Source organism: Musca domestica, unplaced genomic scaffold (assembly GCF_030504385.1).
Source record: "Musca domestica strain aabys unplaced genomic scaffold, Musca_domestica.polishedcontigs.V.1.1 34, whole genome shotgun sequence".
In the NCBI taxonomy this organism is placed as follows: Eukaryota; Metazoa; Arthropoda; class Insecta; order Diptera; family Muscidae; genus Musca; species Musca domestica.
The window spans coordinates 3,374,601-3,401,479 of NW_026712313.1; the positions used below are offsets into that span (position 1 = coordinate 3,374,601).

Here is a 26,879-nt window from a genome sequence, read left to right on the forward strand (position 1 = left end):
TTTTAGATTGAAAATATTTGAATTTTTTTCTGATGATTGAAGGCCTTTTGGAGGTATGCTTTAGAGAGACATGCATCTGCAATTGATTTAGGACTATTTAAAGGCTCGTCTCAGTGGAGACCTTTTTTAATATTTTTAGATTGAAAATATTTTAATTTTTTTTCTGATGATTGAAGACTTTTTGGAGGTATGCTTTAGACAGTGCTCGTCCCAGTGGAGATCTTTTTTAAAAAAATTTAGATAAAAATTTAGAAAATATTTGAAATTTTTTTTCTGATGATTGAAGGCCTTTTGGAGGTATGCTTTTGATAGAATGATTGCAATTGCAATTCATTTAGGACTATTTGTAGGCTTCATATTAATGGAGTATCTTTGAGGGCTCCTGTAGATAGAATGTATTTGAATGTCTTCTATTGCTGGAAAACTTTGTGAAGGGCTTGACTTGAAGAGTTTGACAGCCTCCTTTGGAAAAAATACATCTTGGTAATCTTCTATAGATGGTAGAGGTCTTTAGAAGTTCGAAGAAAACCTCTGAGAGCTCTTTTTCAGATAGAAGGCGATCAGGTGGACATTCTGGCGACTTTCGAGAGGTCTTCAGCGAATAGAGAATGTTTGAAATGTGTTTCAGTCTCTTGGATGTCCCAGTAGATAGTTGACTTTTCCATGGTCTTCTACAGCCAGAAACCCGTTTGGAAAGATTCTATAGAAAACAGATTTTTGCAGTTGGAGGTATTCAAAAGTTCGAAAAAAAAACCCCTGAGTCTTCTTCTTTAGATAAAATGAGATTGAATGGACTTCAAAAAATCGATCTCCTGAAGATAGGAGACTTTAGAGAGGTCTTCCGCAAATAGAGAACCTTCGAAATGTGTTTCAGGTCCTTGGAGGTCCTAGTATAGAGAAGACTTTCCGAAAGTCTTCTATAGATAAAAAACATATAGAAAACTTTTATAGATAAACGATTTTCTACAGTTGGAGATCTTCAAAAGTTCGAAGAAAACCCCTGAGAGCCCTTTTTCAGATAGAAGGCGATTGAATGTGCTTCTAAAAATAGATCTTCTGGAGATGGAATACTTTCGAGAGGTCTTTAGAAAATAGAGGACTTTAAAAATGTGTGTTCAGCCTCTTGGAGGTCCCAGTAGATCTGCTATCCGAATGGCTATCTTCTATGGAAAGTCTCTTTACAGACGACTCTTCGACGACAGTTCTTCTAAATATAAAATATGTTTAAGCCCTCTTCTAGAAATAAAATACCTTAGGATGTCTAATTGGACTCAAAATCGCTAGATGGTCTTTCATAAACCGTTTGGAAGTCTTCTACATTAAGAATTCCTTTGGAAGTCCTTCTGATCATAGAAGAAATTTTGAGGGGTCTTCGACAGATGAAGGACTTGCGAAAGGTTTGAATATACATAAGACCTTTACAGTTCTCCCATAGGTTTAAAATTTCAAAGAGATCTTCAAAAGATAGGTAAGTTTAATAGATCTACTGGAGATGGAAATTTCCTTTGGAGTCGTCTGTAGATAGAAGAAGCTCTCAATAGAAGAGATTTTGGGAATCCTTTGTGATATCTTCTTTTAGAAGAAGATATTCAATAAATGGCGTACTTTTTGAAGGATTTTTGGAAGGACAAGTCTTGATTTATTCAATTTGATAGGACCTTCAGTATGTCTTTTGCAGATAGATTGTCTCAAGGATAAATAAAGTAGATCGAAGACATTTGAGGGGTACCCTGTCATCTAAAAATGATCTCTGGAGGGATATGTAATACAAATTTGGGGTCTGCTTTAAAGAAAAGACATTTTCAGACCTCTTTGGGACATAATCTCTTGGTAGATGAAATTCTATTAAAGGGAAACCTTTATAGGACTTTTTGGGGGCATTCTTTGACAGAAACCATTTGAAAGGACCTTCAACGTGTTTTCCGAAACTGGGATACTTTTGCAGGGAGTTGAAGTAGACCTTACATATAATGACTTTTAGAAGAACTTTTCTAAGTCTCCCAAAGATAGATGTCCTTTCAAAGAGTTTCTAGACAGAAATAAATTTTGTAGTTTTTCTATGTGTCAATAGGCCTCAGAGGGATAATCCAGAAGTCTTCAAAAGTCCTTATACAAATATTTAAAATTTTCCTTCTTCTGTAAATAGAAGACGTTTAGAAGGGTTTTATATGGGTATATGAGGTTTCTAAGGTAATTTAAAAGGTCTTTCTTTGGTTGAAGGCTTTTTGGTAGTCTCCAAGGGACATAACTTTGGGGTTATTCTATAAATAGGATACCTCTTAAATAATCATTGTGAGGTCTAAACACATCTGATAGCACTTAAAGAGGTCTTCTACAGTTGGAAGTCCTTTGGAGTGCATTCCGACGATGGAAGAACTATGAGAGGTGTCCTGCGGATTAAAGGCCTATGAACGTTCTTCTAGACAACAATGCCATTTGAGAGCTAAGTTAATAGAAGACATTTAGGAGATTTTCTATAAAAACTAACTTTGGAAGGTATTGTATGTGTAGAAGTCCCAACGGAAACCTCATACGGATAAAATGCCTTTTTAAGATTTTTTACAAATATCATATCTTCTGCATTAATAGACCACCTCTGGAGATCTTCTAAAGATGGAAGACCGTTTAAAGTTATTCTAAACGCACACGAGATTGTCTTCCTTAAATATGAAACGCTTAGAATTGTGGGATATTTTAAATGTTTTGTCGTTGAATTATTGATTTAAATGTCTTCATTGGCCATAAAAAAGCCATTTGCGCACTTCTTCCGATCAAAAAATTCCTACAAATTTTCCATAGCCTCAATACAAGTATTTCCATGTCTTCACATATCTGCGCGGTCACATGTCGCTATGTATGTAGATTGTCTTGTAAGCGAACCGATGAAAAAAAATCTCCTCAGGGTATTTAGCACAAACATCTTGTTAATTTTAATTTGAAGAATGTGGTTGGCTGCTTGGCTTTTTTCTCACCACCACGGACGATGGATGGACAATACAAATCAATTAAAAAAGGCACTCAAAACTTGTTTGGACGTATCGTTTCTTGTTATTTTATTCAAGAAAAAATAAACTGACAACTGCAAATAAATTGTTTTTTTTTTTTACATAAACTTCAATTGATTCCTCGCAACCAGTTCTCCATCATTCCAAAACGGCCGGCATCCATTTGTTTTTCATTACTTTGTCCAGGTGCTGATTTGTTTTTAGTGGCATTTAATATGCCGGCGACAACATGGGCTCTCCGACCAGACCTCTCAAGACGTTGTGAGCAGCAATGGTGGCCATGTCGGTGCGCGTGCGCTTTGTGGCCGATCCAATGTGCGGCGTAATGACTGGCAATGGAAAGTGAAATAAATTATTATTCATATGATTATACATTTAGAACACAAAGTGAATAAATTAAATTGTGTATATATATTTTAAGAAAGAATTCGAAAATTGTTGCACTGGGTCTGTAGAACCAGACACCAGGAAGTGTTACAGAATATGTAGCAGGAAGAATATGGGTTTTTTTTGAAATGTGCAAAAATTCAGGTTTTGTGAAATGAACAATAGATATTGAGGGTAAAGTGGTTAAGGTTTTTGTATAGGGAAATAGGAAAGAAAGGAAGTCTAAAGGAGATAAAAAGGGGTGGATAATTTTAAAGAGATGTAATTATTAATTATATGTTAAATAGAAAGTGGGTTTAAAATAATATAAAGAGTTTCCTATTTAAAAATATAAAAGGTCTTTTGCATAAGGAAAATTTATTTAAATTTATTTATCAAAAAAAAAAAAACAAGTAAGCAAAGGCTATAGTCGTGCGGGGCCGACCATGTGATACCCTACAACACTACAATATGTTAGAAGCCCCCTCATGTTCAAATCTATTTTGGAAGATTTCGCTTTTGAAATTATGTCAGGGAGCACTGCCCAGATATTAGCCTTAGCATTTTGACCAGGGTCATTTTCCCAATATTTATGTACTTCGTCGTGCTGTTAGTTTTTGTGGTCCATTTTACGGCTAAATATAATCCAATGGTCATCCAAAATGCCAGAATTTTTCCCTGTGCTTAATTATCTTCTCAGGCGTGTCGATTGATTTCAATTGTGTGATAAGGAATTTTTTTCTGTTTTCGGTTCATTTGAACCCTTAAATATTTTGCGATCGTCTTCAAAAGCTAGAGGCACATCTGTGTTTCCTAATTTAGATACATCTATATGATTTGCCTGTCTACGACATTTGGCTATATTCGTCAACGAAATCAGCATAAAAAAGCCAGAAGTTCGCATATTGTGTATTTCGGATATCGCCTGTAAGTAATGTTGGTATTTTTTCACACAAAAGTAGTGGTCCATTCTACCCGCTGTCTTAAATTCTAACTTCATGCGAGATTTCGTGTCCTTTGGTTTCTATTAGTGACTTGTATAACGGCTAAATATATTGTGGACATCTTTGAAAACAATAGGCTTAGCCCTTCTGAGCCTAACCCTACCTTTGTGAAAAATTTCGTGAAGATCGAACAATAATTGCAATCTGTATATAAATAATAACCCCAACCTGTGTTGTAAAGTAAAAAAAAATATTACAAAATGTATACTTCAATATTATAAGTCAAATTGAAAAAATCGCATGCGATAAAAAATCTATATTATCATCATTGTTGGCATATTTTTCTGAGATTTTTTCAGATTTTATACTTTTATGCTTAGAGGGTATTCTAAATTGAGAAAACTTGTCAAAATCGCACCCGCCATTCTAGAGATATAAGCATTCTAGCTAACATCCCCTTCCTTTGTATATACACATTGTATATATTTCGCTATATATATCCGATATTTTTACTATCGGCATCTACGTAACGGTCAGCATTGACCTGTTCGTCTATTTGTGATTTCGCCGAGATTAAAAACATTCGCGGTTTAATGGAAAATTTGACTTTTATTTAATACAAATGTTATGGTATATTTCGCCCACTAAATATTATCCAATGACCATCAAAATTGGAAGGCTTCTGCCCAGCCCTAATCTCTAGCCCCATACTAACTTCCGCGACAATTGGTCTATAATTGCGACCTGTAGAGCAACTGCAAAATCAAGAGATTTTTCACTTTTTGGTCCATTTCAACCCCTAAATATTTTGCGATCATCTCGAAAAGCAATAGAATTCTATTCTGTCCCTATCCCCACCTCCATTCTAAATTTCGTGAAGATCAGGCCATAATTGCGACCTCTAGAGTGATTACAAATTAACATGGACAGACGGACGGACGGACATACATAGCTAGATCGAATCAGCTCGATGAGATAGGAACATCCATATATACTTTCCTATGTGGGAAACCAATATTTCGAGGTGTTACATAATCTTTGGCCCAATCAAACCAACACATAGTGTTGTAGGGTATAAACAGAGCTCAGAGCTAGTAGATCATACCACCTTTCAACATTTTGCTCCAGTGCAGTTATAATTTGGTTGATGAGGGGACTAATATATAGGAGGCATATCCAATACTGCATCGATTTTTACTAAATTTGACGGAGACATTTTTATCTTTTATACCAAATAACATTGCTATAGAGTGCATATATCACTTCGAGAAGGATTATATTAAAAAATATTTGTCGGAGCCGAGTTCCACCAAATGGCTGATATTAGCCATTATTTGCACAATAAATCTGAAATCGGATTATGGATATGGGATCTATATCCAAATCTTAGCCGATCTCGATAAAATTTGCAAAGGTAGCTCTATAGAATATGTGGTATCAAATATCATTGTTGTCGGATGCGTATTACGAATGTGAGGGATATAAAGATCAAATTGGTTGAAACATATAAAGGGGAGCTAAAGCTATATCTGAACTGATTTTCTCCAAATTTGATGTACTTGCGTCTGGACTGAGTTCGATCCGATGTACCTAAGTTTAGGACGTCTGGACATATATTGGCCATTTTGTGAACAATTAACTCGAAATCAGTTGAAGATATATATGGGATCTATATCAAAATCTGAACCGATCTTGATAAAATTTGGCAAAGGTATTTCCGAGCTTTATAAGATGTCTGGTACCAAATATCTTAAACACCAAATCAGATGAAACATATATATATGGGAGCTAAATCTATATCTGAACTGATTTTCTCCAAATTTGATGTACTTGCTTCTGGACTGAATTCGGTCAGATGTTCCAACATGCAGGTCATTTGAACTTATATTGGCCATTTGGTAAACAATAATATGGGAGCAATATCTAAATTTGAACAGATTCTCGCAAATTTCAATGGGGTTCGTCCTTGGGCCCAACAAATATTGTTTGCATTTTGTTCACAAGAATATATGGACAGACGGACGGACTTACATACATAAATCGACTCAGAGGATCCTCAAATTTAACTATGGGTCAATCTCGCTTCCTTCTCCATGTTACAAACAAATGTACGAATACATAATACCATTACCACTATGTGGTGTAGGGTATAAAAAACTCCTGTGAGAGATGTTATGACCATAGAAGAGCTTTTAAAAAAATATGAAAACATACCTGAGGAACTTTATCTATAGATGTCCTCGAAAATCTACAGGAACTTTTCTCTCGATAGAACATCGCAATGAGGTCTTTTTTCCTAGAAGATCACTAAGAAACTTTCTTGGATTTAAGTATTCTAAACCGTGAACCTTTGTGGGTGAGCTACCAGAAGAGGTCAATATCTACCAATTACACACTGGGACATGCGTTAGTAAAAATATTGGGATACATGGAATTTGAAGAGAATCCGATGCTTATTTCGCTCAAAATTTTGAGTCGTTGTGGGGGAGGTACCAGAAGGTGTAGTCCGACATATGTCATCTAGACACCAGACCTTGTATCAATAAAAATATTGGAATGTGTGACATTTGAAGACAATCGGACTTTTATTTCACATTTTATAAGAGTTAAAATTATTCCAAATTTTGATCTTTTGTGGAGGGGGTACTTGATTTGGTGGGCTGATATTGTTCATTTTCGCTCCTGACCTAACACTGATAAAAATATTGGAATCTGCAAAGTTTGCACAAATGATGTATTCTGTTTCTTTCAAGCTAATTTTTCCTTTGAAAATTTTGATGTTTTGAGGGTGAGGTATTAGAAGGAGTGGACCTATATTGTCTATCTCCGAACTCGTTTTAAGTTGGATATTTCCTTCAAGAGTCAGTGTGTGCACCAGCCAGACAGACTCCAAATGTCCTGAAACGGATTTGGTCCAAAGAGACCTTGCGGTCTACACCCGTTATTTCAATGAGACCCGTTTTGGCCATATCAAATGATATATACGATCTGTAGCCATATGGCTGAGTGTATAAAAACACAAAAATATAAATAAAAATTGGAGTGTCTTTTTTTCGTCATACATAAACATGACGTGAAAGTCGATATTCGATACGAATACCTAATTTATATATATATATTTTTTTTTTCAATATTCTTTATCTATAAATATTCATGTGGAACTTACCAATATTTGGCAAAGTCAACAATTTATCGTTGGCTGGTAAGGGTTCTGGATTCATGACATCAATGCCAGCCGAAAAGATTTGATTTGTTTTCAAGGCAGTGTACAGATCATCCTGATTGACAATGGCTAAAAGAAAACACAAAATAAAAAAAAAAAAAAAAAAACAAATTATTAAAAATTATTATTTTTTCCAAAATCCCCTCTCAACTTACGTCCACGGGCAATGTTAATCAAAACGGCGGTCTTTTTCATTTTGGGGAATGCAGTTGAATTGAAGATGCCCTCAGTTTCGGGAGTCAGGGGAGCGGCAATAAACAAGAAATCACTTTGAGCCAACAGCTCGTGGAATTCTACCTTATGGGCATTGAATTGCTTTTCCAGCTTCTTGTCAATCGGGCGACGGGTGGTGTAGAGTACACGCTCAATATCGAAACCCTTCAAACGCTTGGCAATGGCCTGGCCAATGCTGCCAAAACCAAAGAAACCCACCGTTGAATCGCGTATGTCTTGACCCCACATCCATTCGATGTGATAATTTTCCCAAGTGGAACTGGAAGTTGAAAATAATTTATGTATTTCAAAATTGTTCTCAGAATTTGAAATTGATTTTACCTATCAATTTTAGTGCGACCTTCATGGAAGCGGCGGGCAGCAGATAACATTAAACCCATGGCCAAATCAGCAACAGCATCGCTCAGCACAATGGGTGTGTGGCCGAGGGGAATTTTTCGTTTCTTGAGTTCTTCAACATCGACATAATCAACGCCAGCCGACATGGTGGAAATCGATTTCAATTGGGGTCCGGCAACATCCAAGACTTCCTTGTCGAGGGGAATGTGGGAGCCCCAGAACATGCCATGGACACCCTTGGCTTTTTGCAAAATTTCCGTGCGATTTGGTGGCAGGCTTTCGCACATAATCAGTTTGCAGCCGCGACTCATTAGATCCAAAGCCTCCTGGGGAACTTCAGGATGGGTTACCAGAATTTTAAAGGTCTCCTCCTCACTGGAGTTTTCCTCACTGCTCTCAACTTTGGGTGTTGTGGATGGTGCCTCGGTCATTTTTCCTCTGCGCGAACCACGGGCCGCATCATTCACAGCAATCAGGGAGCCAAATATTAAAAGTGAAATAAATAAATTTAATTTTAACATTGTTTTTGAATAAATTATTTTTATTTTTGTTTCGTTTTTTTTTTTCCGTTCACTTGCAAAAGCCTTGCTTGATCTGCGTCAACTGATTTCACTGGAAGTTTGGTGGGTTCTTTTTATGAATATCTCCTCTGTGGGGTTAAGCCCAACAATCCATGGCGCAGATATGGAGAGAACTTGTTTAGAATCAAGATAAACTTTTGAACTCAGCTTTTTTGGTAGTTTAATGCGCCAGCAGCCCATTGCTTGGAGCATATCGAACATGTTCGATTGTCTTGGCTCGATCGCATTCAAGTCTCTCTTTGCATAATTAATTACAAATTCCTCAGAGAATACGTCCCTCTCTTATTATTTTCCAATGTCTTTTTTTTTGCTCACCCGTTTGTTTTGTTGTTCTCGTTGACGTTCGTTCTATACCCTTTCACTGTCAATTGTTTACTGAATTCAACAGCTGCTACTCGAATTCGTTTTGAGCACTGCCCATTGCCACAGCACTTGTTGTTGGCAAGTTTCAAAATACAAATTTGCAATCATTGCTCGATTTCTATCTTTCTTGGCCAAAATCGGAGGGGTTCTCTTAGATTAGATATTCCGCCACTTGTCGAAAGCTGTTTCATAGCTAAATTTCGTTGTTATCACTAATTTTTTTATTTGTTTTTGTAAGTGTTATAATTGTTGTTGTTGTTATTATTGGTGTGATTGTATTTAAAAACAAATTATCTTCTTTTAAGGGGAAGCTATGATTAATCGCCATGTTATTGTTGCGATTTTAAAAACTTAATAATTAATCTAGTATATTTTGGAACTTTCGTTACTGTATCAATCCAAAAAAAAAAAAACTGAGTACCTGTTGCATGAACTTGGATTTAATGAGATTCTTATCTAATTGCGAGAGATGTAATTTCATTTCAAAACAAATATTTTATTAATTGTTTAGTTGTGGGAAAAACAACCATTAAACATAGGCTGTATTGAATAACACTGCGCCAAAAAAAAAAAAAAAAACAGTAAAGAAAGTCCTAAAGTCGGGCGGGGCCGATTTTATGATACCCTACAGCACTTTGCTAATTCAGTTGAGCTCCACTTAATAACTAAAAGTTTTTATGGGAGAATTAAATCATACACGCTATGATTTAATTATAATTTAAAATTCAAACCCCTAAATATGCCGAATCATTTGTATCTTTTAAATTCGGACTTACATTGCCCATTTGGTGCAAAATTTTGAAATCAGATAAAAATATATATGGGAACTATATCCAAATCTGAACCGATCTCCATAAAATTTGCAAAGATATTTCTGAGCTGTATTTGATATATTTCCCTGAATATCGTCGTTACGTAGTCCATATTACGGCTGTAGGTCACAAATACAACAAATCGGATGAACAATATATATGGGAGCTATAGCTATATCTGAACCGATCTTCACCAAATTTGGCATACCACCTTCTAGACTAAATTCGACGTTTGGTGCACAATAAAAGGTAAATCGGACGAAGTTATATATTGGAGCTATATCCAAATCTGAACCGATCTCGATAAAATTTAGCAAAGGTATTTCTGAGCTGCATTTGATATATTTCCCCAAATATTGTTGTTACAGAGTGCATATTACGGCTGCGGAGGACAAAAATAACAAATCGGATGAACAATATATATGGGAGCTATAACTATATCTGAACCGATTTCGATCAAATTTGGCATACTTATTTTCAGGCCTAATTTGGTTGTATGTGCAAAATTCCATACTATTCGGGCTGATATTACACGTTTGGTGCACAATAAAAGGCAAATCGGACGAAGATATATATGGGAGCTATATCTAAATTTTTACCGATTATCTCTAATTTCAATAGGGTTCGTCCTTGGGCCAAAAAAATGTTGTTTGCAAAATTTCATCTGGATATGGCAATAAATGCGAACTGCATTTTGTTCACAAGAATACATGGACAGACTGACTGACATGCACAAATCAACTCAGAAAGTGATTCTATGCAGATCATCAAAAGGAACTATGGGTCTATCTCGTTTCCTTTTGCCTGTTACAAACAAATGCACAAAGACATAATATCCTGACCACCTTGTGGTGTGGGGTATAAAAACAAATACAAGTGAAAAAGCAATAAGTTCGGTCAAACCGATCCATTTGGAAAGAATTTGGAAATTTAAAAAATAAATAAATAAAATAAAAATAGAATTCATTATAAATTCTGTTAAAATATTAAAAATGCCGTATATAGGGAGTAACCGTTATTTTGTGGTCTATACGAAGACGTGGACCTGCAATTTTCTGTCACAGGCTGTAGTACCCATTACGAAGTGCAAACACCAAATTTTAACATTTCCGCTGAATAATGTAGCTAAAATCATCAAAATGCCAAATATCGGGAGATGGCGTTATATGGGAGCTATACGAAGACGTGTAAACCATCACAGACAATTTTCTGCCATAGGCTGCAGTACCCATTTCGAACTTCAAATGCCAAATTTGAAACAATTCCGGTGAATATCGTCGCTAAAATCATCAAAATACCGAAAATAGGGAGGTAACGTTATATGGGGGCTATGGGAATACCTGGACCTGCATAGGGTAGTTTTTGTCACAAGCTGTAGTATCCATTACGAACATCAATTATCAAATTTGAAACAATTCCGGTGAAAAATTACGCTAAAATTATCAAAATACCGAATATAGGGAGGTACCGTTATATGGGGACTATACCAAAACTCGGACCTACATTTCCGATTTTCAATACTAAAAGTGATATTTGAGGAAAATTGTATCAATCTACTTCATTTCGTTCGGATGCTAGAGTGATTTCCACTGATGGCAGATGGACGGACAGGGCTAAATCGTTTAAGATTTTTTCTCTGGGAAGCCTTTCTTGTGTGTTTTGAATATAATTTGGTCTCCTATGAGATTATCTTCTGGCGTCCTGGGAGAAGACCTGCTGACCTTCTGAGAGAAAATCATTTATGATGGTCTTTAGTGATAATACCTTCTTGTCTGGTCTTCTTTGTTCTTTTGGCCTCCAGTGAGGAGAATTTTTTGGCCCTTTACGAGAAGACTTTCTGGTTTTCTATGAGAAGAACTTCTGACCTTCTGTTCTTCTCCTTTTCTTTTTTGTGAGAGGATGTTCTATCTGCTGTGAGAAGACGCTTGGCTTTCTGGAGAAGACCTTTTCCGCACCTTTTCAAACCGTGCTTTGGCAAGAATAAGTTCTGGCCTTCTGTGAAAAGAGCTTCTGGTATGCTCTGAGTAGACATTCTGGTCTTCTCAGAAATGATTTTCAGGCCATCTGCCAGAAGACCTTTTGACCTTCTATCATGAGATATTTTGACCTGATGGAAGACTGAGTTAATTTTTTAGTTTTATGTGAGTTGATTTTAAAGAATTGTGGCCTTATTTGGGAGGATCTTCTGTTGGAGAAGACATTCTGGTCTTCTATGAGAAAATCTATTAAAAGACTCTCTGTGAGAATAACTTTTGTTATTGCGTGAGAATGACCTCACCTCTGATTTTTTTTCGGGAGAACACCTCCTGGTGTTCCATGAGAAGACTCTTTGGTCTTCTATGAATAGAGGTTCTGCTCTTCTATTTCGAAGACTTTATAGTCTTCTAAAGGAAGACATTTTGGCCTTCTATGAGAAGGCTTTCTGATCATATGGTATTTTGTGAGAAACCTTATGGTCACTTCCAAATTGATTTCCTGGTCTTGTTTCGTCTATCTTTCTGTGAGAAGACGTCCAGGCTGGTGTTCTTTAAAAATTAATTCGGCCCTCTATAAGAAAGACTTTTGGCCCTGTCAAAATTCTAAGGGAGCTCCGTGACATAATTTCAAAAGCGAAATCTTCCAAAATGGATTTGGACATATGGGGGTTTCTAACATATTGTAATGTTGTATGGTATAACATGGTCGGCCCCGAACGACTGTAGCTGTTGCTTACTTGTGTTTTTTTTTTTTTTTTTTTTGATATTTTGGATTTTTTTCTTAAATTATTGATTGTGGATTTGTTAAGAACTTTTTTGGCATTGTTTCTATTTTTAAATTTTCTCATTTCACTTATTGTAACAGGAAACATTTTTCCTTCCTAAATCACAAAACTTGCATATTTTATAATATTTTTGAGAAGCACACACCCTGAGAACTGCATAATTCGTTGAAATACTGAATGTGGCACTGTAGGTTATCTCCCAACCAAGAAGGAACCAAGTTGAAATCATCTCTGAGAAAAAATTGCTAATTTTGAATTACAAATTCAATTGCAACGACTTAATCAGTTGTCAGTCAGTTTCGACCTCAACACTGAATAACAACATCCTCTTTCACAATAACCAGGAGACCTAATACACTTTCATCAAAAGATTCACTTTTCCTCAATGCACACACAGACACATACATACATACATTGCGTGACTGAAATGATTAATAATTCTTGCATTATTTCCTTTCGTTTCGTTTTGGAATTGTATTCCAAACTGCAGCTCTCGAACGAACGTGTGAAGTTTTTATGCGGCACTTTATTCAAAGATTAGCAGCCACGCCAATGGCAAGCAGTCGAGCAGCAGCATCTGAGGGTCTCCTGTTAAAATATTCTGCTTTGTTTCTTGTTTTTTTTTTTTTTTTTTATTGCTTTGCTATCGTTTTTATGGTTTTCCAGTTTGCTCTGCTGCATTTGTTTAAACTGGGCTGTCATTGTTTGTGTTGGGACTTCTGCTGCTGCTGGGCTGCGGTTGCTCTTGGAACGAAAATATCAGATAAAGTGGAATTGGTTGGTTGCAGTTGCAAAAGATTCGCCAGCTACTCAACATGTTGGCCTGTTCAAAATACCAGTTGGGGATTTCCCAAGAGACTCCTAAATACGCCCACGCACCTTGTTTTCGAAGCGGCAGCTGCAAATGGGGTATCCCTCTGAAATGCATTCCCGCAGTGCAGACACTGCTGCAGCTGTTGCTCCTGTTTTGCGACAGCAATGGAGTTGTTTAGGTGGAACAAAAAGAAAGCTACAACAAAAGTGGAGTTGTTCATGAGTCTTGTTCTTACAAAGATCATTGGCGGGGAAGATTGGTACAAAAAATCCCTTTCCCCTCCGATTTTTTGTAATTGCTTTCCCCATTGGTAGCTGGGGTAATTCTACTTGGGATTGCGGTTCTGTCAGCAGTTCCTTGCCCCTCTAGGTTAGCTAATTATGTGTGAGCTTTTTTCGTCGTACTTTTTCCAGAAAACACACAAAAATGTTTCTCATTTTTGTCCGCAGGTTACTGGGCTTTCAGATATTCGCAATAAGTCGCCCTGACTTCGATTTGTGCCTCTTGTTGGAAGTCATTCCTTTTTTTTTTTTGAGAATTAAAGCACATAACAGCACTGCACAATCAGAACCTTTTAACGTATCCAGAGATAAAGGGACAGTGGCGTAGGTTAGAAACTATGGGACCCCTTTGGAATCCATGATTCCACACCGAAAACTATTTGAATCTGGGCCATTATGGCCAACCCCACCCATAAAAAATTTACACTTTTCAGACTCTTCCTACCACCCCCCGAAAAATTCCATACTACGTCCGTGAATTGTGAAGGGGAGGGGGAGGAGAAGAGTTCTCCTCACACAAAAGAACAGATAAAAACAAACCGAAACAAAAACACCATATTAAGCAGGAGAATTGCACTCTCTGGATTTGGTAACAACCACAGACGAATATGTGACCAACGCCATGTCCATCCATGGCCTACCTTGTGTTATTGTGGCCAACACATACTTACAAAGTTGCACGGGAATATTTTCTATGACCATGCTACAAATTACCTACATATGTTCTATGGTGTGTCACACCGCATCACCTTGTTTGTTTGCGGTCTGATAAGTCCATAACGTTTGCAACAAAAGATAACACAGATGGGGTGTTAAAAACTTATCGAAATGGTGGTGGGACTTCTATGAATGCCACCTTCAGAGGGGTTGCCATAAATTTGGAAAATAATGAAAGATACTTCAGGTGTTCTATGAGAAGTCCATTCAGGTGTTCTATGAAAAGACCCTTCAGGTGTTCTATGAGAAGACCCTTCAGGTGTTCTATGAGAAGACCCTTCAGGTGTTCTATGAGAAGACCTTCTTCAGGTCTTCTATGAGAAGACCCTTCAGGTGTTCTATGAGAAGATCCTTCAGGTTTTCTATGAGAAGATCCTTCAGGTTTTCTATGAGAAGACCCTTCAGGGTTTCTATGAGAAGATCCTTCAGGTTTTCTATGAGAAGACCCTTCAGGTTTGCTATGAGAAGACCCTTAAGGTGTTCTATGAGAAGACCCTTCCGGTGTTCTATGAGAAGATCCTTCAGGTTTTCTATGAGAAGATCCTTTAGGTTTTCTATGAGAAGACCCTTCAGGGTTTCTATGAGAAGATCCTTCAGGTTTTCTATGAGAAGACCCTTCAGGTTTTCTATGAGAAGACCCTTCAGGTTTTCTATGAGAAGACCCTTAAGGTGTTCTATGAGAAGACCCTTCCGGTGTTCTATGAGAAGACCCTTCCGGTGTTCTATGAGAAGACCCTTCCGGTGTTCTATGAGAAGATCCTTCAGGTGTTCTATGAGAAGACCCTTCCGGTGTTCTATGAGAAGACCCTTTGGTCTTCTATGAGAAGACCCTTCCGGTGTTCTATGAGAAGACCCTTCCGGTGTTCTATGAGAAGACCCTTCCGGTGTTCTATGAGAAGACCCTTTGGTCTTCTATGAGAAGACCCTTTGGTCTTCTATGAGAAGACCCTTTGGTCTTCTATGAGAAGACCCTTTGGTCTTCTATGAGAAGACCCTTTGGTCTTCTATGAGAAGACCCTTTGGTCTTCTATGAGAAGACCCTTTGGTCTTCTATGAGAAGACCCTTTGGTCTTCTATGAGAAGACCCTTTGGTCTTCTATGAGAAGATCCTTTGGTCTTCTATGAGAAGACCCTTTGGTCTTCTATGAGAAGACCCTTTGGTCTTCTATGAGAAGACCCTTTGGTCTTCTATGAGAAGACCCTTTGGTCTTCTATGAGAAGACCCTTTGGTCTTCTATGAGAAGACCCTTTGGTCTTCTATGAGAAGACCCTTTGGTCTTCTATGAGAATACCCTTTGGTCTTCTATGAGAAGACCCTTTGGTCTTCTATGAGAAGACCCTTTGGTCTTCTATGAGAAGACCCTTTGGTCTTCTATGAGAAACCCTTTGGTCTTCTATGAGAAGACCCTTTGGTCTTCTATGAGAAGACCCTTTGGTCTTCTATGAGAAGACCCTTTGGTCTTCTATGAGAATACCCTTTGGTCTTCTATGAGAAGACCCTTTGGTCTTCTATGAGAAGACCCTTTGGTCTTCTATGAGAAGACCCTTTGGTCTTCTATGAGAAGACCCTTTGGTCTTCTATGAGAAGACCCTTTGGTCTTCTATGAGAAGACCCTTTGGTCTTCCATGAGAAGACCCTTTGGTCTTCTATGAGAAGACCCTTTGGTCTTCTATGAGGAGACCCTTTGGTCTTCTATGAGGAGACCCTTTGGTCTTCTGTGAGAGACCCTTTGGTCTTCTATAAGAAGACCTGCTGGTCTTCTATAAGAAGACCTGCTGGTCTTCTATAAGAAGACCTGCTGGTCTTCTATAAGAAGACCTTCTGGTCTTCTATAAAAAGACCTTCTGGTCTTCTATAAAAAGACCTTCTGGTCTTCTATAAAAAGACCTTCTGGTCTTCTATAGAAAGACCCTCTGATCTTCTATGAGAAGACCTTCTGGTCTTCTATGAGAAGACCCTCTGATCTTCTATGAGAAGACCTTCAGCTCTTCTATGAGAAGACCTTCTGGTCTTCTATGAGAAGACCTTCTGGTCTTCTATGAGAAGACATTAGGGTCTCCTGTGAGAAGGCCTTCAGGTCTCCTGTATGAAGACAATCAGCTCTTCTGTGAGAAAACTTTCAGTTCTTCTGTAAGAAAACCTTCAGCTCTTCTAGAAGAAGACCTTCAGCTCTTCTATGGGAAGACCGACTGATCTTCAATGGGAAGACCTACTGTTCTTCTATTGGAAGACCCTTCTAGTCTTCTTGAAAAGAAGACCCTTCTGGTCTTCTATGTAAAGAATACCCTTCTGGTCTTCTATGAGAAGAAGATCACTCTGGTCTTCTATGAGAAAAAGAACCTTCTGCTTTCCTATGAGAAGAAGACCCTTCTCTGCGAATTTTTGTTCTATCCACCCAAAAATACCAAAATTTAAGTGGTAACCCTGAGTTTCGTTGTTGCCTGCAAATAGCCCTGATGACATTGCTAACATGGTCTATAGAATTTTGGATGTGGCCATCATTTTTTATGGCATTGTGGTATTTTGTTCTTTGTTTGCTTTTGTTTACTTGACCATTACTTTCTGCAGTGCCAATGGAATCCTTTTGAAAGGAATAAATATTTCGACCCAAAAAAAAAAATAAATAAATAAAACAACAACGATATATAAAAATTGAATACGGAGAGTGATGTTGAACTCTTGACCTTTGCGTCATAAATTAGTGACTTTTATGTTCCATTTAAGAATATAAAAAATATATTCGTATGTATTGAATTTATTATTTTCTGCGACCCTGAAGGTTCCTTTAAAAGTATTCTAAAAAAACACAATTGTTAATTTGAATCTCAATCAAAGTATCTAAATCTATATACATCCACAATAGTTTGGGAGTAGGTTCCTCTTCACGTATTTTTGAAAGATTCAGAGCCATAAGTCAGACTCCAATATTGTATCTCTCAACCTTTCTTAAAACGTCTCCCCTATATTTGCTCCAAAGATATCCACAATAATTAAACTATTGTTCAGAAAATCCTTCAAAAAACATACGCAAATCTCAGGATCTTATATCAAAATTTTCTTTAGAAAATCAACGATTACAAATTCCGTAAAGGACAATTACTCTAAAAATGCCTCACAAAATATTACTTAAAATTCATATTTTTTAATTCCAAAAATTGTAGCGGAATGTTTAATAAAAATTACTTTGTAAGCAGTCGACAAATATAACTTGAAAAGTTCCTCGAAGAAAATCGTTGACCTTGAATGATTATAACCCTAAAACTTCTTTAAAAATCCCTGTTCGTAACTCTGAAAGCAGTTATACCCTACAACACTATGTGTTGGGGGTATTATAAGTTTGATTGGGCCAAAAATTACGTAACACCGGGATATATTATTTTCCCACATGGGGAAGTATATATGGATATTCCTATCTCGCAGAGATGAGTCGATCTAGCTATGTGTGTCCGTCCGTCCGCTACAGGTCGCAATTATGAACCGATCCTCACGAAATTGAAAATGGAGGTGGGGTTATGGTCAGAATGGAACCCTATTGGTTTGGAGACGATCGCACGACATTTAGGGGTTGAAATGGACCAAAAACAGGTCCATAATAGGTCACAATTATGAACCAATCGACGCGAAAATTTACATAGAGTTAGAGTATAGGAGTGGGCAGAAGCCTACCAATTTGGAAGTCATCGAACAATAATTAGCGGGTAAAATATGTAAGAAAATAGGAATATTTTCAATCCCAGCCAAATCACAAATACATTAAAAGATCCCTTCTGACCACTACAGTGATGCTAATAGCCAAGAAATCGGATATATAGCCAAAAAGGGACATGTAAAAGAATTAATCTCATTTATTCTGCTAATAAATCAAGAACCGCTGGGCCGATTTTCACAATTCCCATCAATTCAGGATGGTCCCTTGCCAGAAAACGATAAAATCTAAGAAAATCGCGGAAAAATATACCAATAAAAAAGTGAATATCTTTTGTCGAATTTTTTCAATTTTTGTCATATTTTTTGATCGCATGCTATTTTTTCAATTTAACTTATAATTTTGAATTGTAAATTTTCGAAATTTTTACACCCCCAACACTACGTTTTGAGCATGAGTATTATATGTATATCACAATTATCGTCCGATCCACACGAAATTTTGCATGGAGGTAGGGTTAGGGTCAGAATTAAAGCCTATTGTTCTTAAGATGTACATTTAGAGGTGCAAATAGACTAAAAGAAAATTTAATTTTTTCTAATTTTGTAGTCGCTCTATAGGTCACAATTGAAGACTAATCGACGCGGAATTTCGCATAGAAAGAGAGTTAAGGACAGGGAAGAAGTCTAGCATTTTGAATGACCATTGGATTACATTTAGTTTTGACATTATTTCAAAAACGAAATCATCCAAATTGAATTTGGATATAAGGCGACTTCGAACATATTGTAGTGTTATAGGGTATCACATGGTCGGCCCCGCACGACTATAGCCTTTGCTTACTTGTATAAAATATAATAATCTTTAAATCCTTTGAAAAAATGTTCTAAAAATTAGCGTTTCTAATCCTATGTTGCTCAAACAAAAATCTGATAAAATCCCGCTTCGTAACTTTGAAATTTCCTAAAAAGATATTCTCAAAAAAATTCACGGTAATAACAAATTCTGACAGTTGTTAGGAATTAATCCTAAAAATCTTTTATTGTATTTCTAAAATTTTCCTAAGAAATTACGAAATCTGAAATTTCTACAAGACCAAGTTTCAAAAAAAAATCTATTTTTTTACTTCAAAAATATAACTCCCAGAACTATGGTTTTTCTATTAAATTTTCGAGGTATTACCATCGATAGTACAAATTCTCACAATGGTCTGTATCAGGGGACATGCTTACTAAAATTCCTGCTGGTAAATACATTACCTTGTCAATGCCTCAGCAATGCCTGGGGAATAATAAATGGTTAATAGTCATGAACATAACACCATTTCAGTGATTCCCATTTCTATTGAATTCCAAAGTGTGAAATGAAAAAAAAGGAAAAAAAAATAAAAAAGAAAAATGTTGTCTGCCACCCTGCCACCCAAAACTCAATTTAAGTCCTTCAAATCCTTCAGTTATTCGCACTCGAAGCAACAATTGAATTGCTGTTAAATGTCTGTGACTTGTAAAATTGCTACCCCTGCCAAATCAACAAAGAAAAAAATCAGGGGTACAATCGGAATATGAAAACAAAGAAGGAAAAAATAAGCGTGACGGAAAAACATGCGCATTTGTTTGGTTTTATGAAAATTTTATACAGTTTTGCCATTCGAATGTAAAGTGTCATTTCGCTTCGTAACTGGCAATGAAAATTCCTATACATTTTCCAATAGCTATCCTTACATGCTCTGAACTCCTGGTTGCTCAGCATACAACTAGGCTCCCCAATGAGTCATCATAGGAGAAGGCAATGACCAAAGGAAAAGCTTTTTTTTTTAACTGAAACGTGTTGTTTGCTAAATTGAGGGAAAATCACATCACACCTTGGTTTTTCCGAAGGACATGGAGTTGATTCATTCACCAATTTTCCAAATTTTTGTTGTCATCCACCTGTTGGGAATAAAGTCATAATTTAAGGCTAACATTTAGTTTCATGTCGGTCTTCCTGTAAATGACCTCATAAAGGAATAAAAATAAATCACTTTAATTTAAACAGCGGATTATTTAATTCCCAGCAGTGGACATGTGGTGGGTGTTGTCCATTAAGGACAACACAAAAGTGACTTAATTTACATTGTTTGCAGAATTTGGATGTAAAGTAGTCACACGTTTTGTTAATCAGGACATTGATTGATTCGAACACATAAATTCGGCACGCGAAAATTTTAAGTGGCAGAAAGAGGAACATGAATTTTATTAGGGTCACATGAGGAAAATTTGGATATGGTCAACATAATTAAATAAAGGCTCAGCAAATGAATATTAAAATTAAAGATAGCCTTAAATCACAATAGATTTTCGGTGAGTAGACAGCTTCGTCTTCTTTAAGAAGACCATTTGGTCACGTATACCAAAACACTTAGTGTTCGCGAAAATTCGAAATAATTCCTTTTTAAGAAACTGTTTTCTATAAATTATTTTGAAATCACAGTCCACATTAATATTAAACCTTTAGTTTATAAAAATAAAATTAGTGACAACTGTCCTTGGATCTTCCTTTGCCTCTGACTGGGGGCCAACCCAATATTTAAGAATAATTAAGGTGACACCATCACCGTTTAATTATTGCGTGATCGTAAATCCTTGCCGTTAGATTAGAGAATGATTAAATAACCGAAAATGTTGAGCAATTATGCAAAACCTTATGACACAAATATGTTCATATTTTAAATTATAGAGACAAGAAAACGAGAAGGACTCCTTTAAAGGGAGGTTATCTCAAAAAATAAATAAGGTATTCTCAAAGAAGGACTGAAAGTCTTCTCACAGGAGAACAAACGGTGTTCTCTTAGAAGAGCAGAATTTCTTCTCACAGAAAAGCAGGAGGTCTTCTCATAGACATAGTGGGAGATGTTCTCATAGAAGAGTAGGAAGTCTTCTAATAGAAGCGAAGGAGGTCTTCTAATAGAAGAGCAGGAGGTCTTCTAATAAAACAGCAGGAAGTCTTGTAATAGAAGAGCAGGAAGTCTTCTCATAGAAGAGCTGGAGGTCTTTTCAAAGAGTCTTCTCATCGAAGAGTCGGAGTTCTTCTCATAAAAAAGCCGAAGGTCTTCTCTTAGAAGAGCCGAAGGTCTTCTCTTAGAAGAGCTTAAGGTCTTCTCATAGAAGAGCTTAAGGTCTTCTCATAGAAGAGCTTAAGGTCTTCTCATAGAAGAACTTAAGGTCTTCTCATAGAAGAGCTGAAGGTCTTCTCATAGAAGAGCTTAAGGTCTTCTCATAGAAGAGCTTAAGGTCTTCTTATAGTAGAGCTGAAAGGTCTTCTTATAGTAGAGCTGAAGGTCTTCTTTCATAGAAGGGCTGAAGGTCTTCTTTCATAGAAGAGCTGAAGGTCTTCTTTCATAGAAGAGCTGAAGGTCTTCTTTCATAGAAGAGCTGAAGGTCTTCTTTCATAGAAGAGCTGAAGGTCTTCTTTCATAGAAGAGCTGAAGGTCTTCTTTCATAGAAGAGCTGAAGGTCTTCTTTCATAGAAGAGCTGAAGGTCTTCTTTCATAGAAGAGCTGAAGGTCTTCTTTCATAGAAGAGCTGAAGGTCTTCTTTCATAGAAGAGCTGAAGGTCTTCTTTCATAGAAGAGCTGAAGGTCTTCTTTCACAGAAGAGCTGAAGGTCTTCTTTCACAGAAGAGCTGAAGGTCTTCTTTCATAGAAGAGCTGAAGATCTTCTTTCTTAGAAGAGCTGAAGGTCTTCTTTCGTAGAAGAGCTGAAGGTCTTCTTTCATAGAAAAGCTGAAGGTCTTCATTCATAGAAGAGCTGAAGGTCTTCATTCATAGAAGAGCTGAAGGTCTTCATTCATAGAAGAGCTGAAGGTCTTCTTTCATAGAAGAGCTGAAGGTCTTCTTTCATAGAAGAGCAAAGGGTCTTCTTTCATAGAAGAGCAAAGGGTCTTCTCATAGAAGACCAAAGGGTCTTCTCATAGAAGGCCAAAGGGTCTTCACATATACGGCCAAAGGGTCTTCTCGTAGAAGACCAAAGTGTCTTCTCATAGAGAAGCAAAGGGTCTTCTCATAGAAGGCCAAGGGGTCTTCCCATAGAAGATCAAGGAGTTTTCTCGTAGAAGACCAAAGGGTCTTCTCAATAGAAGACCAAAGGGTCATCTCATAGATTCTTTTCACAGAGGACCAAAGGGTCTTCTCATAGAAAACCAAAGGGTCTGCTCATAGAAGAGCAAAGGGTCTGCTCATAGAAGAGCAAAGGGTCTGCTCATTAGAAGGCCCAGGGGTCTTCCCATAGAAGATCAAGGGGTTTTCTCGTAGAAGACCAAAGGGTCTTCTCATAGAAGACCAAAGGGTCTTCTCATGGAAGACCAAAGGGTCTTCTCATAGAAGACCAAAGGGTCTTCTCATAGAAGACCAAAGGGTCTTCTCATAGAAGACCAAAGGGCCTTCTCATAGAAGACCAAAGGGTCTTCTCATAGAAGACCAAAGGGTCTTCTCATAGAAGACAAAAGGGTCATCTCATAGAAGACCAAAGATTCTTCTCACAGAGGGCCAAAGGGTCTTCTCATAGAAAACCAAAGGGTCTGCTCATAGAAGAGCAAAGGGTCTTCTCAAAGAAGATCAAAGGGTCTTCTCAAAGAAGACCAAAGGGTCTTCTCATAGAAGACCAAAGGGTCTTCTCATAGAAGACCAAAGGGTCTTCTCATAGAAGACCAAAGGGTCTTCTCATAGAAGACCAAAGGGTCTTCTCATAGAAGACCAAAGGGTCTTCTCATAGAAGACCAAAGGGTCTTCTCATGGAAGACCAAAGGGTCTTCTCATAGAAGACCAAATGAGTGTTAAATATCTTTGCATAGAAGCGCAAAAAGTTCTTTTATAGAATACCAAAATTTCTTCTTCCAGAAGGGTGTCTTCTAGTAGAAAAAAGTAGGTCTACTTAGTTTTATTTTCCGAATTTGTTAAAATGTCATCTTCCTTTAAATATCTTTTTCCAAATCGTTAATTTTTAATATTTTGTTTGTGTACCTTCAGCCTTCAACAAATCCATTGCCAGCTATTAAATTAAGTCATCAACAACACTTGCAGACAGCAACTCCATCATCCATTCATCCATCCATGCAGGCATGTCTATTGCATTTATTTCCAGGAAAACATCGTCCGGCAAAAAAAAAAACTCCTAATTTTGTTGAAGGTCTTGGTCTAGCTGTCGATGTTTTATAAATTTGAAATTGCAATTTAATTTACATGAAATTAAATCAACTCAAATAATAATAATATAGACAGACGTAGACGGAAGGATGCACCACCGGCAGACGGACAGACAATCATAAACCCCAGAGACATTAATTTCCCTATAAAAATTAGCCACAAGAACTACAACAACAACATAACCGGCAAACATCACCACCACCGCCACGGAAAGCATTTCCACCGCATCAAGTCAAACAACCAAAATAATTCAAATTCAAATTTTCGCCAAAGAGATTCATTCTCCCCCGCCTCCATGGCACATTCAAAGCTCGAATGGTGGATGGATGGCTGAATGGGTGGATGAATGGTGTAATGTGTTGCATGCCACACAATCCATGTTGGAAATGTAGCAATGGAAATTGCAAAAGACGTTGATGATGCCATTGCTGTTGTGTCGTATGATTTCCTCTTCCTTCCTCGCTTCTGGTACAACATGCAGCAACTAACCAACCATACATCCATCCATCCACCTTCATGTCCATCCAAATGCACCCAGCCAAGCCCAGGAAACCAAGGAAATTTAAAGGGAAAAATACACCCTAGCCACCATTGTGGGCGTTCGTTGTTTACGTCGTCTTCTTCTCGTGTGCCTGCATGTATAATCGCCTATTACAACATGTCTGCGCTGCATACGAAACAACCGGGGAGAAGGAGAACTGCACCGCATACACCTTAAACCCTATGCAGCCCCCCACCCCAAGATTATAATTTTGAATTTTTGCTTACCTTTCACATGGCCACAGCGAGATATTGTGAATGTTGTCGGTCTGTATGTTTTTGTGGTGTGGCAGACAGCGGGGCAGACACCGTCACCGACACAGACTGGCGGATGCAAAGGCGACAAATTGCAATATAAAATGTAGACAAATATGAAATTGGATTTTTGATTGTTCTAGACTAAGTGGGGGGTTTGAAAATTAAGGGAAAATCGGAGATTATAACTTAGAGCGTTCAGGAAAATTATAATTAAAAGATACGATAGTTGCCAAAATACTTCAGAAGATATATTTAATTTATCCAGAAATATTATACCTAACCAAAATAAAAACTAATCAAAAAAAAAAAAAATAAAAAACAAGTAAACAAAGGCTATAGTCGTGCGGGGCCGACTATGTGATACCCTACAACACTACAATATGTTACAAGCCCCCTTATGTCCAAATCCATTTTGGAAGATTTTGCTTTTGAAATTATCTCACGGAGCACTGCCCAGATATTACCTTTAGCATTTTGACCAGGGACATTTGGCCAATATTTACTCACACCGTAGTGCTGTTAGTTGTTGTAGTCTATTTAAAGCAAATTATAATCCAATGGTCATTTAAAATGATAGAATTCTTCCCTGTCCTAAACTCTCTTCTCAAGCGTGTCGATTGGCTTCAATTGTGTGATCAGGACATTTTTTCTGTTTTTGGTTAATTTTTTGGTTTATTTTGCCATCATCTCCAAAAACAAGAGATCCCTCTGTATCTCCAAATTTAGACTCATCTATACGATTTTCTTGTCTACGATATTTGGCTATATTCGTCAAGGAAATCAGCATAAAAAAGCCAGAAGTTCACCTTTTGTGTAGTTCGGATATCGCCTGTAAGTAATGTTGGTACTTTTCAGACAAAAATAGTGATCCATTCTACCCGCTATTCTAAACTCTAACTTCATGCGAGATTTCGTGTCCTTTGGGTTTTATGACCTTTATAACGGCTGCAAAATCAGGAACATTTTTAGTTGGTGGTCCATTTCAACCCCTAAATATATCGCGGACATCTTTGAAAACAAAAGGCCCAGCCCTTCTGAGCCTAACCCTTCCCTTTTCGTGAGGATCGGACGATAATTGCAATCTATATGTGTTGTAAGGTGGAAAAATATTACAAAATATACACTTCAATAAGTCAAATTGAAAAAATCGCATACGATAAAAATATGAAAAAATAAAAAAATGTCAGGATTTTTTTCAGTTTTTGGTCCATTTCATCTCCAAAAGAAATAGGGTTCTATTCTGACCTTACCCCCACCTCCATTCTAAATTTCGTGAAGATCGGGCCATAATTGCGACCTGTAGAGTGATTACAAATTAACATGGACAGACGGACATACATAGCTAGATCGACTCAGCTCGGCGAGATAGGAAGATCCATATATACTTTCCTATGTGGGAAACCAATATTTCGAGGTGTTACATAATTTTTGGCCCAATCAAACTCATAATACCCCCAACACATAGTGTTGTAGGGTATAATTAAAAAGTATCAGTCGGATTAGCCGACAGATTTATACCCTTAGCCGACAGATTTATACCTTTTATTTGATGATTATTATTTTTTTTATTTGATTATTATTATTTAAAATAGATTTTATGTTGATGGAAATATTGAGATCTAACAAGTTTGAATGGAATCGGACATCAATTTCATGTTTTATGAGCTTATGGATATTCAAAATTTCAACACATTGTGGGGAAGGTACCAGAATGAGTGGACCGATATATATCATCTTCACAACAGATCTTGTGTTAGTACAAATAATGGGATGTGTGAAATATATAGAGAGAACCGGATGCTTATTTCGAATTTTATGGTCGTTTTGGTTATTCAAAACTTTGACCAGATGGAATGGTTCGATCTCTACCATCTTTATAACAGATCTTGTATTGATGGAAATATTGAAATGTGCCAAGTCCGAATGGAATCGGTTGTTAATTTTGCCTTTTGTGAGACTTATGGATTTTAAAAATTTTAACCCTTTGTGGGAGAGGTACCAGAAGGAGTGGATCGATGTTGCCCATCTCCAAACTCGATCTATGTTTGATAATAATATTAGCTTGTACCAAGTTTGGACCAAATCGGACACTCCTTTCGAGCGTTGTCGAGCGCACCAGCCAGACAGACGGACGGACGGACATCGCTAGATCGACTCCAAATGTCTTGAAACGGATTTGGTCCAAAGAGACCTTGGGGCAAAAACCGTTATTTCGACAAGGAACATTTTGGCCGTATCAAATGATATATATCCTCTCTAGCCACATGGCTGATGTATAAAAATCCAATGTAATCCTGGGAAAAAATTGTTGGGAAAGAACAGTGTTGGCTTGTTTGTTCGGAATACCATAATATTTTGTTGTTGCAAAATCGTCAGGCTTAATCCCTTTATTGTTGTTTTTAAAAAAACAATGTTTGTTTATTAGTGGAGAACGATGGTAATATTTACCAGGGGGTAAGGCAGGGAATACCTAGGTTTCGGGAAGAGCCAGCAATCCTCATCAGTTCCCTTGTTTTTTGTCTGGGATATTATCCCCAGAAGTTATTTTAAAAATAACAATAAAATAACAAAAAACATTTTTTACCCAAGTGACGAGATCGTAACCAAAGAATTAAATAAAACTAAAATTCTTTTGGAAAATCTTCCAAATTTTAAACCGCACTTATAAACATTTACATCTTTCTCCAAATTTGTTGGAAAAGTTTAAAAACAGTCCTTGAAAAATTTATTGTAAAACAGAACGATTATAGCCGCAAAAGTCTTTGAAAAAAATGTATTGAAATATCCACGCCTGTAGTAGTAATAGTCCTTGAGA

The 26,879-nt window shown here is 37.1% G+C and overlaps 1 protein-coding gene across 1 annotated transcript; it reads right to left on the reverse strand.

The window, feature by feature from the left end:
* Positions 1 to 3,025: 3,025 nt before the first annotated feature.
* On the reverse strand, positions 3,026 to 9,162 carry LOC131803847 (glyoxylate reductase/hydroxypyruvate reductase-like). Its single transcript, XM_059125612.1, has 5 exons — positions 9,008 to 9,162; positions 8,094 to 8,549; positions 7,694 to 8,031; positions 7,482 to 7,607; positions 3,026 to 3,334 (listed from the first exon to the last, which is right to left on the reverse strand). The coding sequence occupies exons 2-5, from the start codon at positions 8,540 to 8,542 to the stop codon at positions 3,216 to 3,218; spliced, it is 1,032 nt and encodes a 343-aa protein (XP_058981595.1). The 5' UTR covers positions 8,543 to 8,549; positions 9,008 to 9,162; the 3' UTR covers positions 3,026 to 3,215.
* Between the last annotated feature and the right edge of the window lie 17,717 nt (positions 9,163 to 26,879).